This window comes from Esox lucius, chromosome 11, assembly GCF_011004845.1.
Source record: "Esox lucius isolate fEsoLuc1 chromosome 11, fEsoLuc1.pri, whole genome shotgun sequence".
Classification (NCBI taxonomy): Eukaryota; Metazoa; Chordata; class Actinopteri; order Esociformes; family Esocidae; genus Esox; species Esox lucius.
The window spans coordinates 3,563,624-3,576,601 of record NC_047579.1 but is presented as its reverse complement, the minus strand read 5'-3'; the positions used below and the strand labels follow the sequence as shown (position 1 = coordinate 3,576,601).

At 43.0% G+C, this 12,978-nt stretch overlaps 1 protein-coding gene across 2 annotated transcripts; it reads right to left on the bottom strand.

The window, feature by feature from the left end:
• Positions 1 to 991: 991 nt before the first annotated feature.
• Positions 992 to 12,326, bottom strand: spns1 (spinster homolog 1 (Drosophila)). Of its 2 annotated transcripts, none has more exons than XM_010873907.3 (12): positions 12,036 to 12,326; positions 10,222 to 10,440; positions 9,637 to 9,839; positions 8,311 to 8,462; positions 7,257 to 7,323; positions 6,957 to 7,099; positions 5,759 to 5,911; positions 4,383 to 4,572; positions 3,875 to 3,940; positions 3,592 to 3,690; positions 3,316 to 3,484; positions 992 to 2,683 (listed from the first exon to the last, which is right to left on the bottom strand). In XM_010873907.3, the coding sequence occupies exons 2-12, from the start codon at positions 10,430 to 10,432 to the stop codon at positions 2,613 to 2,615; spliced, it is 1,524 nt and encodes a 507-aa protein (XP_010872209.2). In that variant the 5' UTR covers positions 10,433 to 10,440; positions 12,036 to 12,326; the 3' UTR covers positions 992 to 2,612. The 2 variants fall into 2 exon arrangements, with proteins under 2 accessions (XP_010872209.2, XP_010872210.2); XM_010873908.4 differs by having other exon boundaries at positions 10,222 to 10,437.
• Positions 12,327 to 12,978: the final 652 nt, after the last annotated feature.

The window sequence follows — 12,978 nt, the reverse complement described above, 5'->3', positions numbered from 1 at the left end:
TCAGGTTGTGGGCTGCCTGTTGCTGACCTCCTGTAGAGGGAACAGCATTTATTCAGACCTTTGTGTTTCCCACTACCTTGTTTAGACCTGTTTCTAACAAAAGCTTTGTCCTGAACCTCTCCATATATTAAAGAGGCATTGGGATGTGACTGAACTCCGAACTAAAGACGCATCTTAGAGCGATGTATAAAAGGGGGTTCCAGACAAGAATACATGCAAAGAAATTAATTTACCCTCAACACAGCTGCTAAAGGGGTAAATTGTAAAAACACCTAGTTATTTGAAAGCAGGAAAGATTTAGTGAACTCATCACATTTATAACAACATATACATGAAATGGTAAATCACAACCAGAACCACCTAGAGCTTTCTGTGCGCCACACCCATGAATCATCTTTGGCAGTGCACCCATTGCTCCAGCTAATTATTTTTGGGAAAATAATTCCTGCCACACAGATCCAATCTGACAGACAGACGTTGGTTGGCATGTGTAACACACGTTAAATGTCGGTCAGGTTCCTCTATGCCTGCCTTGTCCTCAGACAAACACAAAGGTCAGACAAAAATTTGACTGCAGAGATCTCTTGCAGAAGTGGAAAGATGAAATAGTGTGAACAATGTTGAAGAAACCAGTTTGTTATCTCCCCTCCCACCTACAAACAGGAAACCACTGCAACGGAAAGAAGCCGAAAGCTCCTCTTTCTCCTGTCATTGAAACAGGAGACAAGATGGCGCAACATTAAAAAGAAAATTGTAATACAGGACTTCCGAAGGACATTGGAGAGGTAGAGGGAAAGGTTCATTATGGCTGAATAAGAAGAATCCCAGCTGCAGTGTTTATCTGCGCAGCCAGGTAGACGACAGAAACCCTCTTTACAGCTTCAGACTTACAGGCCTCGAGCTTCAAAAGAGAGATGTATCACCTCTGCATCTGCAAAGCACCAAGTGATATCTGCTCCGACACACACAGAAATGAGCCTGTGAGTCATCGTGTCAACAGTCCATTTTCACCCTTTAATGTTTCAACAAAAAGTTACATCACAATCAGATAGCAGTTAACAATCTGTGACTTTTTAAACAAATTATATTAACGCTTCACTATCAAAAAATAATGCATTTCATGTAGCATTAACCTGTCATTATAAAAGGGGGACACATTCTCTTCAAATAATTAGGTCTGGGCCTGCGCCTGGTAATAGAGCTAATTTGATGTTCTGGTCAATGAGTAATTATCAACTCTATAGAGCAGGCATCATCAACTCTTACCCTACGAGGGCCGGAGCCTGCTGGTTGTCTGTTCTACCCCCCGGGTGTCTCAGGTCTAAGTAAGTCCCTGATTAGAGGGTTGCAATGAAAATAAATGGAGTGGAACTGGCTTCGAGGGCCAGAGTTGATGACCCCTGCAGAGTCACAAAAAGCTAAACATTACCAAGAGTGCACTTGCTGCCAGGATCATTCAATAAAAACAACATAAAATACTGAATAAAAGTAAAATCTTCTGGACGTTTCTGGTAGAGTTGCCCATTCAAATTGTAGATCGTTACGGGACAAAAATAGTGTTATCCTTATAATAACCCAAACGGTTGAAAAAAACAGAACAAGCATGATTAGCTTAATTTGTTAGAAATGCAACATCTGCGCTTGCCAACTCCCTCTCGTCAGTTGAATACTTTATGTAGTAGTATGTGTTTATGCTGAATGGACAAGCATTTTATTTATATTGTTTGTGGACTTGAGAGAACAGCACCATTTGGACTGGCTTTGAAAATGGGCTGGCCCCTGTTGTGTCTCATGGCCAATAGGAGCACTGTTTCAGAACCATTTAAGTACAGCAGCAGTTGTTGTGGGGTTTACAGTCAATGAGCTGAAGTACAAAATGTCCACCCTGAAAGTCTTCCACAGAGGTCTCTACAGTTAAAATATGTTCACTGCAGCGTAACAGAGAATAGTCTGAGTGACACCGTTATCTGTGATTCTGTTTCATTTTGACTGTAATGGGAGATTGAACCACCTCCCTTAAGGATACTATGTAACTCACTTTGTAAAAGCAAGGCGCGTGCAACGCCTAGGTTGTGTGTTTGCACATTCCCACGAAGTATGTACACCCTCACTACTGTAAATCGCTCTGGATTAGCGCATATTTTAAATCACTTAAATGCAAATATCCCTTAGGTTAAGGAACCACTTCTCAGAAATTCCCTCTTATAACTTATATCCTGTCTCCTCTACCAGACTGAAGGTTAGGCTTCCACTGATGTGGCTCTCTGATTTCCTGTTTACTACTCTGCATACATTTCCCATAAGCCACCACGTTTAAATGCCAACACGCACAGCAAATCAGCGGAAGTGGAATGCCTAGTTGGTGATTACAAAACACCAGAAAATGTTGAGCAGAACATTTGGCAGCTCTTGACACTGTTCCTTAGCAGATAAAAGTATTAAAAGCCATATTACCTAAAATGTTACAAATAATAAATAAAAGTCTCTTTATAGGGCATTGTCCAAACAGAGACCCCAGTCATAAAAACGCTGCTGTGCAATTGGTCACTGAAAAAGGGGCCTGTCAGGGTGCAGCATCTTCCACATAAACCACCCATGATCCTTGTTGCTCCTCAAATCAAAACACTGGACACGGGCACTCTGGTGGACCGGCCGCTATTGGGTACAACGATTGGTTCGTCATCTGCCAGGGAAAAAAACGGAGTACAATACATTAAATCAACAGGTATGTGTTGAAAAGAAACACCAACATAACGGTCTTAACATACAGCTGGCCCACCCCAACAGCATCAATGTACCATAATTGTCAGGTGCAGTCCCCCCCCCCCCTTATTTAGATTCCCATATTTATTAGTGTTGTTTCTATGTGCAACCAAGATGGCAAGATTGAAAGTGAGTAGAATTGATGCCATATAAGCACATACATGGCATATTAAAGAGGTAGCAGTTTATACCACAGGAACAACTAGGCCACTATTCTTTATCATTACAATTACTCTAAATTGCATTGCATTGTCAAAATAGGGCATAAAAGGTATTCTGATTTCAGTGCATGTGTAAAATACAATTTAATTAGGGAGATTAGGAAGTGTTACAATAAAGGCTCCTCTCGGAATTGCGTGACTTAAATATATATTATCCTTTGCTAATATCTTTCAGTATTTTGCTCATTATTCCAATGATAACAACACTCAATTGCTCTGCCCCCAGTAATTTAGCTTCGAAGATGTAGTCCTTTCATAACAATGCAAAACAACTTTAGGTGATGCATTTAGACCCGGTTGCACAACTGTAGCTCCAATTTCGGCCTCTCACCAGAAGGTGCGTAGTTCATGGCCCGCTGGCGGTCCCTTTCGATAAAGAGGGCGGTGGCCAGGAAGAAAGCCCCGCCTGCCACTGCCACAAACGAGCAGGTTAAGAGGGAGAGCTGCAGGGAGCGGAACTGCCACAGGTAGGAGTCCTTCTGCCTCAGAGAGTCTGAGACCTGAGGGAGGGTTTGGAGTAAATAGGTATAATCAAAAACTAAGCCATCCTTACTGGACGGCCTAACTGGTGGGTATATTTCTGTGTCTGAACAATCGTGGGACATACCTTTCCTAGCAGGTAAGGACTTCCGGCATCTCCAAGCAGGTGAGAGATGACAATCTGGAAGGCCTCAGCTGTGGAGCGACGTGTGGGAACCACCACGTACTAGACAGAGATAAAGAGAATTAGGCCTGGAGGTGAGGGACCTCTGAAACTCATCAAATGGAATCAGAGAAGAGGACCTGAGTACAGAGACTTTGAATAGAGCACAACAACCTTGTATACCAAAGAGAGAGAGAGACATAAAGAGACAGAATGACAAGACAGACAATAACATGTATAAGCTCACCAGCAGAATATCAGCTACGATGGCCCAGTTCATAGAGAGGAAGGTCTCCCCCAGGAAGATAAACACCTGATCAAACAGGACAAGTTAAACAAAAATACTAGAATTTCTCCCACACACTGGTAATACCACACTAAGACAAAGAAATTACTGTTTGTGTGTGTTGGAGACAAAGACAGAAAGTATGAAGTACAATCGAATGCGGTAAAAAATATTAGCACGAGGGCAACAGCATAATTTTTTATCATTTATTATTTTGGGCACTATATTTGATTGACACCAGTGTGTCTTCCTCCAAAAGGTTTATTTTCAAGTGTGCAGTGACGCATGCAACATTACTGAATTCTAACATATTACAATACTTTCTATGTTTTCACACAGGGTGAAAAATCTTTTTTGATTTATTTCCATTTATGGATATTCTTTTTCCCCTGCAAATAAAGTCCTCTAAAATTAAAGATGGGTGGTGAGTGGAACAAACTCCAATGGTTCGGTGGGCGTCTTGACTTACGTAAGTGGCGATGGTGCTGACCTGAGCGAAGACGATGGCGAGGTAGAGGAAGGGGGCTGAGAGGAGGAGACCTATGGCACACACCAGGGGGTCGGCCCTGGGTGTCCACACTCTCAGCCTCCTACTGACCTCTGCCCCGCTGGCCACGCCCAGGATCCCTGACACAACCGTGATGATACCAAAGTAAAAGCTGGAAGGAAAAACAAATAGAATGTGAAATTAAGAAGAAAAACCCCAGAAGAATATAAAGACAGAAAAATGGAAAAAACTAATAATTAAAAATTTTAAAAACAAGTAAAAGAATGTTTTTAACATTCAAATACAGAGTCCCAGAATCTCCAGCTGAATGGGAAAGCGACAACACATAAAACAAGGAAGAAGGAAGAACAGTGTTGTGCCATGAGTTGAACAGTGCAGCCTGCTGTTATAAAGCTATTGGACCAGACAGAGGATGGACATTCAAATTATCTGCCATGTGCTGATCTTCCTAAAGATGACTACCAGCATTGTATAAATTATCTTTTTTAAGCAAAATGTGACCAAACGTGTTCTCCATTAGCCATTTTCAAAATGGAGTTGCTGGAAAAATATCAGAAAGGAAAAGGCTCATCATCCAACAGACACAGGGAGGTTTTGACCAATTAGAGTATGCGCTGAGCTATGCACCACAAGATTAATCTAAAAATAAATGTGCTCACGTGACCTCTGAAATCCCCCCTCACTGCACACAAACCCCCCGAAAACACACTAAAAATCCATTCACAGTTGGTGCACCTGGAGGTGTGAATTCATCTCAACACTTATACTGTGGGTGTGGACTCTGTGGGCTGCACTCACAATCTCTCAGGGTAGTTTGCACAGCCAATCTGCATTTATTGACCTGCTGGTCATCTGAACATGCAATAACATTGATAAGGCCCAAAAAGGTAATGTACTCAAATAACCTTCACCCAGCACAGACAGAAGAAGACTGGCCACCCTTCAGAGTCCGCCACCTCTTTCGGTTTCTTCCTAGGTTCCAACCCCACTAAGATGCATTTCCTAACCACTGTGCATCAATCCATTGCTGTTGCTTTGACTTTGGGGTTTCAGGCTGGATATCTGTTTAACCGCAGATGTAAAATAGGACTATAGGAAAGAAATATGATTGACTGATTTGACTAAACAAAATAAAATGAATTCTACTCTTTAAAGCAGTCTTTCATTCAGGGACAGGTAATGCTTCCCCAAGCAGTTATTCGAAGTTCTGGGTATGTGACACCAATCTAATTAGGGATGTTTCATGGTTGAATAAATTCAGAGTTAACATTAAAAGCCATTGCTCAGCATATTCTACCTGTTTTGTGTATGCTAAGTTAATGGTTTTGGTGTGTTACCTATCAGAGGTATCGCAGGGCCCATTCACGCAGGGGGCCCTCTCTCCGGTGAAGACGGATGCTCTGAAGAGGAAAGCTGGGGCCCAGAGTGCCAAGGACCCTGTGACAAAGGCCACTGCCGTGAAGCCAAATGTAGATAACATGAAGCTGGGGCTGTGTACACACACACAGACACACACACACACACACACACACTTATTTTTTTAACAAGCTTTTTATAGGACCCTAAGATACATTGCAACATTACATTTTAATTCCAGGCTAAAAAGATCAATGCAATATTACAGAGACCACTGCTGTCTTTTCACAACTCCAGTGTAAACGAAAGCACTCTTCAGAAAGTACAACCCCATTTCCAAAAAAGTTACTGTGTGAAATGTAAAGAAAAACATAATGCAGTGATGTGTAAATCATTGAAACCCTATATTCAGTAGAAAGTAGTACAAATACAACGTATCAAATGTTGATACTGAGAAATTAGATTGGTTCCTGAACAATACATGCCCACTTTGAATTTGATGCCAGCAACACATTTCGAAAAAGCTCGGACAGGGGCAAAAAAAAGTGTCTGGAAATGTTGTGTAATGCAAAGAAAACCTGATGGAACGTCTCACAACTAATTAGGTTAATTGGCAAACGGTCAGTAAGATGATTGGGTATAAAAAGCACCCCAGAGAGTATGAGTCTTCCAGAAGTAAAGATGGGGAGGGTTTCACCACTCTGTGAAAGAATGTGCAGGCAAATAGTTTCAGCAAGATGATGTCAAACCACATTTGTAATAAAAGAGTCTGGGTGCTAAAATGGCCTGCCTGCAGTCCAGACCCATTGAAAAAACTTGGCCCATTATGAAACATTAAAAGAAGTGTTGCAACACGGTGGTAAACATGCCCCTGTCCCAACTTCATTGAAATGTGTTGCTAGCATCACATTCAAAGTGGGCATGTTTTTTCCAAAAACAATAACATTTCTTAGTTTCAACATTTGATATGTTGTCTTTGTACTATTGTCAATTAAATATAGGGATAAATGATTTGCACATACTTGCATTCTGTTTTTTGGGCATTTCATGTAGCATCAAAGGTTTTTTGGAAACTGGGTTGTAGGAATTAATCCCCATGTCAGTTAAATACACTTATTATCTACAGTGCTGGCTACTTTTTGTATGTTATTAAGACCACGTCTGGGGTGAAGGGCTTACTTTCTACCAAGGGCCTTCATGTCAACCAGCCAGCTGGTTCTAGGGAGGGTGTGCTCTGGCCGGGCCTCGATTGCACCTCTCTTTGGCTCTTTCACTACGAACAGCAGGAGGAATACGGCAATCAAACCCAACACAGGAGTCACCTAAATGTAAGAGAGGATGTCATTTCAACCCGGTAGTAGAAGCACAAAGGTTTAGTGAAATAAACCTGATGGCATTTTTCCTTCACGTTAGAGACAACCATCCTATTGTGACTTTTGCAATAAGTACACGTAATACCCAAGTGCTCAGTCAACTCACCCGCAGGGCCCAATGCCAGTCCCCTGCTACATCATCAACCTTTGACCCCACAATGTAGCCCAGACCACTGAGGAAGGAAAAACAAATATTGACCAGTCAATCGTCTCCTCCCCAAAACACACAAGACAGGTAAGATAAAGAAAAAATAATTGGTCCTCTTTTCTAGTTCAAAGAACAGAATGTTGACGCATTGTTACTCCCTAAACATTTGTCACTACTAAGGCACTAGAATGCTGTGTTTGACCTACTACCCCACCTGCCCACTGGATTGCTGTGTTTGACCTACTACCCCACCTGCCCACTGGAATGCTGTGTTTGACCTACTACCCCACCTGCCCACTGGATTGCTGTGTTTGACCTACTACCCCACCTGCCCACTGGAATGCTGTGTTTGACCTACTACCCCACCTGCCCACTGGAATGCTGTGTTTGACCTACTACCCCACCTGCCCACTGGAATGCTGTGTTTGGCCTACTACCCCACCTGCCCACTGGAATGCTGTGTTTGGCCTACTACCCCACCTGCCCACTGGAATGCTGTGTTTGGCCTACTACCCCACCTGCCCACTGGAATGCTGTGTTTGGCCTACTACCCCACCTGCCCACTGGAATGCTGTGTTTGGCCTACTACCCCACCTGCCCACTGGAATGCTGTGTTTGGCCTATTACCCCACCTGCCCACTGGAATGCTGTGTTTGGCCTACTACCCCACCTGCCCACTGGAATGCTGTGTCTGGCCTACTACCCCACCTGCCCACTGGAATGCTGTGTCTGGCTTACTACCCCACCTGCCCACTGGAATGCTGTGTCTGGCTTACTACCCCACCTGCCCACTGGAATGCTGTGTTTGGCCTACTACCCCACCTGCCCACTGGAATGCTGTGTCTGGCTTACTACCCCACCTGCCCACTGGAATGCTGTGTTTGGCCTACTACCCCACCTGCCCACTGGAATGCTGTGTTTGGCCTACTACCCCACCTGCCCACTGGAATGCTGTGTTTGGCCTACTACCCCACCTGCCCACTGGAATGCTGTGTTTGGCCTACTACCCCACCTGCCCACTGGAATGGCAAAATAGAAGACGGAGAGCATCCGCGTCCTCTCCCCCTTGACGTACAGGTCAGCGATGATGGTGGGGGCGATGGTGGAGTAGCTGGCCTCCCCGACTCCGACCAAGCCACGTGTCAATAACAGGAGCCAGAAACACTGAAAGGGGGATGGATGTTTATGGGGAACAACAAATACAAGGTTACACGTCTAAAAGGTCCTTTCCACCTTGCAAACCGACCTACATAACGCGTGAACCTCGTTCTGATCACATTATGATTGGTTGTGACTTGTCTGAGTCACAACCAATTCCTTTTAAAGAACAGTGATTTCGGAGAAGATTGTCAAATCGAATAGGTGATAATGTGACTGTTCTTCTCTTTTTCCAGTCACATGATCAGCACTCTAATATCTACCAGCTGAAGTCCAAGCTTGCAAACTGATAGTTGGTTTACAAGACAACCACAAAGAGTGACAAACAATTACAGCCTAATAAAACAGACTTGTTGACCCTGTGGTAAAGTATTGTTAAAGCAGTGTAGTTGTGTACTAGCCTGACCAGGAAGCTTGTGTACTAGCTTGACCAGGAAGTGATCATAAAACTGTTCTTCCTCGTTAAGATGTACTCTGATAGAGATGTACCTGACAAAGCAGGTAGGGACTAGGGCTGCACAATTTTTGAAATATAATCGAAATGGCAAGTAGACGTCTGCTTCAAGTTATCGAGTGGCACCAAGATATATTGTCCCACATACACAACAGCATGGTTATTAAATGTTTTGGCTTCAGGGTCAGTGCCTACAAACAAACTTAATATGGGAGAAAGTATACGTCAAGGGTTGAGAAATTTTTTCCTAACCAGCTTTGGCAACGGTACAAACCTAGCAACCGCTGCAAACGCCACTGTATTAACTGAGCAGTTAAACGAATAGTTCGACACAGTCGGCACCTTCTAATTAGTAAGAAGTGTAAAATAGAAAACACTGAACTTAACCTCGATTTATATTCAGTTTAATAGCACATTATGTAGGCTATGATCTCTATTTTTAAGTGAGATTATCTACACTGTTTGAAAATGGCAAATCATAACCGTAAATGCAATATCTGTCAAAGAAATCGCAATTCAATATCTTATCCAAATCATGCAGCCCTAGTAGGGACCAATGGAAACTTAGTTGGGAGAAACATTGTGCAGCTACATTTGTTTAATGGAAGGAATATACTCCTGTTCACATAGAGACACAAAATACGGAGGTTGCCACAAACAGAACAAGGGCAACAGGGTTCAAGAGTCAGGATAGGTTAACATTATCAGCAGGGAGGTGTCACTCACGTTTTTTGGCGTGAAGGAGCTCGCAAGCGTCACCACTGACCAGAAGGCGATGCCCACGCTCATGATAAGCTTCCTGTTGTGCCGGTCGCCCAGGTAACCGAAGACTGGAGCCAGGAACATGTAGCTGCAGATAAAGACCGTTTGGAGCAGACCGGAATTCCCATCATCGATCCCAAAGTACTGCTCAATGTCCGGGAGAACACCTGAACAAGACATACAAATGTAATACACGATGCATGTCAAATCGTTTATCCTTCGTTCTTTCAGGAGTTAAGCTTATTGTGCAGCAGTTAAAATTTAAATGTGGGTCCAAGGACAAAAAGGCAGTGAGTCCTATTCGAACTCAACCCTGACACATCTGTGTGCCCAGGACAGCGGCATAGTCCAGCAGACCATTCCAGGTCATGATAACCTAATCTAATATCATTTTTGTAGGAGTATGCATTTGTAGAAAACAGAACTGTGCTTGTTAGGTATGTGAAACTCACAACCTTATAAGCCTCTGAATGAGAAATTCAATATATAAAAATCTATTTTTTGAAAATGCCAGATGAGTGCCGGAGGACCGCAAGAGGACCACCATACCAGCCACGGTGAACCTGTCCATGTAGTTGAGCAGGTTGATGAAACACAGGACGCCGACAGTGAATAACGCTCTTGTGCTGGAAACGCCACTGGCTGGCTCATCCTCTTCCTGCCGCTGGCTGTGCCCTGCCCTAGGCTCCTCAAGGCCCTCCGCCTCACTCTCATCAGATAAGAATGGCGTGGTGTCCGAGGTAGGGTCAGCCAGAGACATCACAGCTGCTGGAGAAGAGAACAGAAAGGAAACTTAACAGTGAGGAGACCATTTTGGATTGAGACATGTGAAGTGAAAGTAGATGACTGTGACCAGGTTTTTTTCTTGGAAAAACCCAGGCCAAAGTGGATGTGTGACTATGAAGAAACATAGCTTAATTTAGAGTCACAAATAAGGTTGGTTGGGGGTGGGGGTGGGGGGGGTCAGGGATACAGTCTTGTGACATATGTTAATGAAATTAGCCATCTGTCATGTGAACATGAAAACATGTCCCAATGTAGCTGTGTCATCATATAACCCTAACTCCTCCTGGAAGTAGTCTAGTGCGTCGGCTAAATGAGTTTGTGTCTGCTAAAATGTGCTTGCGCTGTGCATTTGTATCAAAGAGCATTCAGGCAAGGTCAAAACTCTAGCATGATGTCTATCTTTACACACTTTACTTCTTGTCTGGTGCAACATCCTGCACAAACACAAGGCTGATTAGGAGAAACATGGAATAGATGTTTGGTTTTTACTGGGGTGTGGTGGCATCAAACAATGTATTTGTTGCCCAGCAGTCAACTACTTTCAACAAAAACTTTCTTTCCACCACATTGCAAAATAAATGCTATAAATACATGTAAAAAAAAGACAACTGAATTTAATACTATTGCCACAAGAGGGCAAAACAGTACTGTATAGTAGCAGGCTAATTGCCTCATATTAGTTGGCATCTATCTGGTCTAAGGGCCAGATGTTGTCTATGACAAAGGGGGGTTCCTCAGAATACCAGTCTGGCAATTACTGGAGTATGTAAAGAATACTTTATACTGGATGTTTTCAATTTCCTCATTTCAACGTCACAGACACAGTTAATGTGCACTAACAAGCCAAAATCACGAACATCATCAACACGCTGAGCTATGCAGCTATAACCCCACATAACACTTACCGAATAGTACTTTAGTTAAACAAGATAGATAGCTATTGTACGCTAACTGATAATGTTGAACCTTAATCTTTTGCAAATATGGCCAAGAAACGTCGAGCAACATTTGGAAGATTTACCTGCAGGTTGCATACGAGATAACGCTATACAGTACATGTAGTTAGAAAGCTTTGGGGTTGCTGGGCAGCAACATGTGATTAGAGTGGATAGCTAACTATCTATTCATCATTTAATAATTTAACATTCAATAGCTAGGTTGTTGCTGTTAGCAACCAGTGGTATCGTACATTAAACAATCACGTTCCTCTAATATTAATGATACTGTAGTTGCTTAAGAAAATGCTTGCTATTTCAGTGGTTTTCCCATTGAACTCTTGTAAGAAAAACACTATGACCGTTATTCGGCGTATGCTCCTAGGTATATATATATATATATAGCCACATTAAAAGACAATCTAAAACTACGTTCTGGCCGGCTGGCTAGCTAGCTAGTGTCCAGTAGCTGTTACAGTCAGTTTAACATATTTGGTTATTCAAAATGCCAGGACAGTCTACGAACTAGCGCCAATACATACTGTACCATATCGCACTGTACTGTTATCAACCTATTTGTGTTATCGTATCAACTTCAGCACAAAACGTTTGCAATAGTCAGGGCTACTTTTTGTTGTTTACCTGGTAACGTTACCGTTTGTTGGTCAAAGCAGTGAGTCGGGATTGATGGGTCTCCGCGAGTTTCGGTACCCCGTTTAGGGTCCTTTGTAGGGTGTCAGATCTGCGCTTGAAGTTTATGTCATAACACTGTCAACATGTCAAGATATTCTCTTGATAAACTGGTCGAAATAGGGTAAATCGCGGTATGTTTGAGTCGCTATTTATTACGGTTTATTATTTCCTCATCTCGGCGCAGCCATGTTGAATGATACCCAAACTCCGCCCCCTACTCACATGACTAGATCGCTAGTACTACACCCCCACTGGAAATAGAATCAGAATCTAACAAACAAGGAATTTGCTCTGGCCCGTTGGTGCAACAATTTATACAAAAGGAATAAGGGAAATAAAAACATAAGAACAGTGGAATATGCATAAAAACCGTAGACTGAGCATTAATAAAATAACAAATAAAAATAAGTAAAGTGCAAGACTTTTCCAGTTGATAGTTGTGTGTGTATGTGGGGAAGGGTTACAGATTTTTTTCCAGTTGAGGTTTGTGTGTGTGTATATGTGGAGCGGGCTGTAGTCAGGGATCCAGGGGCATGTTTATGAGGCCTACTGCTGTAGGAAATAAACTGTTCTTGTGTCGACAGGTTTTGGTCTTGATAGACCTCAGCCTTCTGCCAGAGGGGAGAGCTCTGAATAGTCAATTTCCAGGGCGAGGGGGATCAGCCCCAATCTTTGCCGCTCCCCTCCCCATCCTCGAGGTGTAGGTCATGTAGAGACGGTAGATTGTAGCCAATCACTCTCTCTGCAGAGCGGATGATGTACTGCAGCCTGCCCTTATCTTTTGCAGTGGCTGCAGTGTACCAGACGGTGATGGAGGAGGTCAGGATGGACTCTATGATGGCAGTGTAGAAATGCACCATCATAGACTTTGGCCGGTTTAACTTTTCAGCTG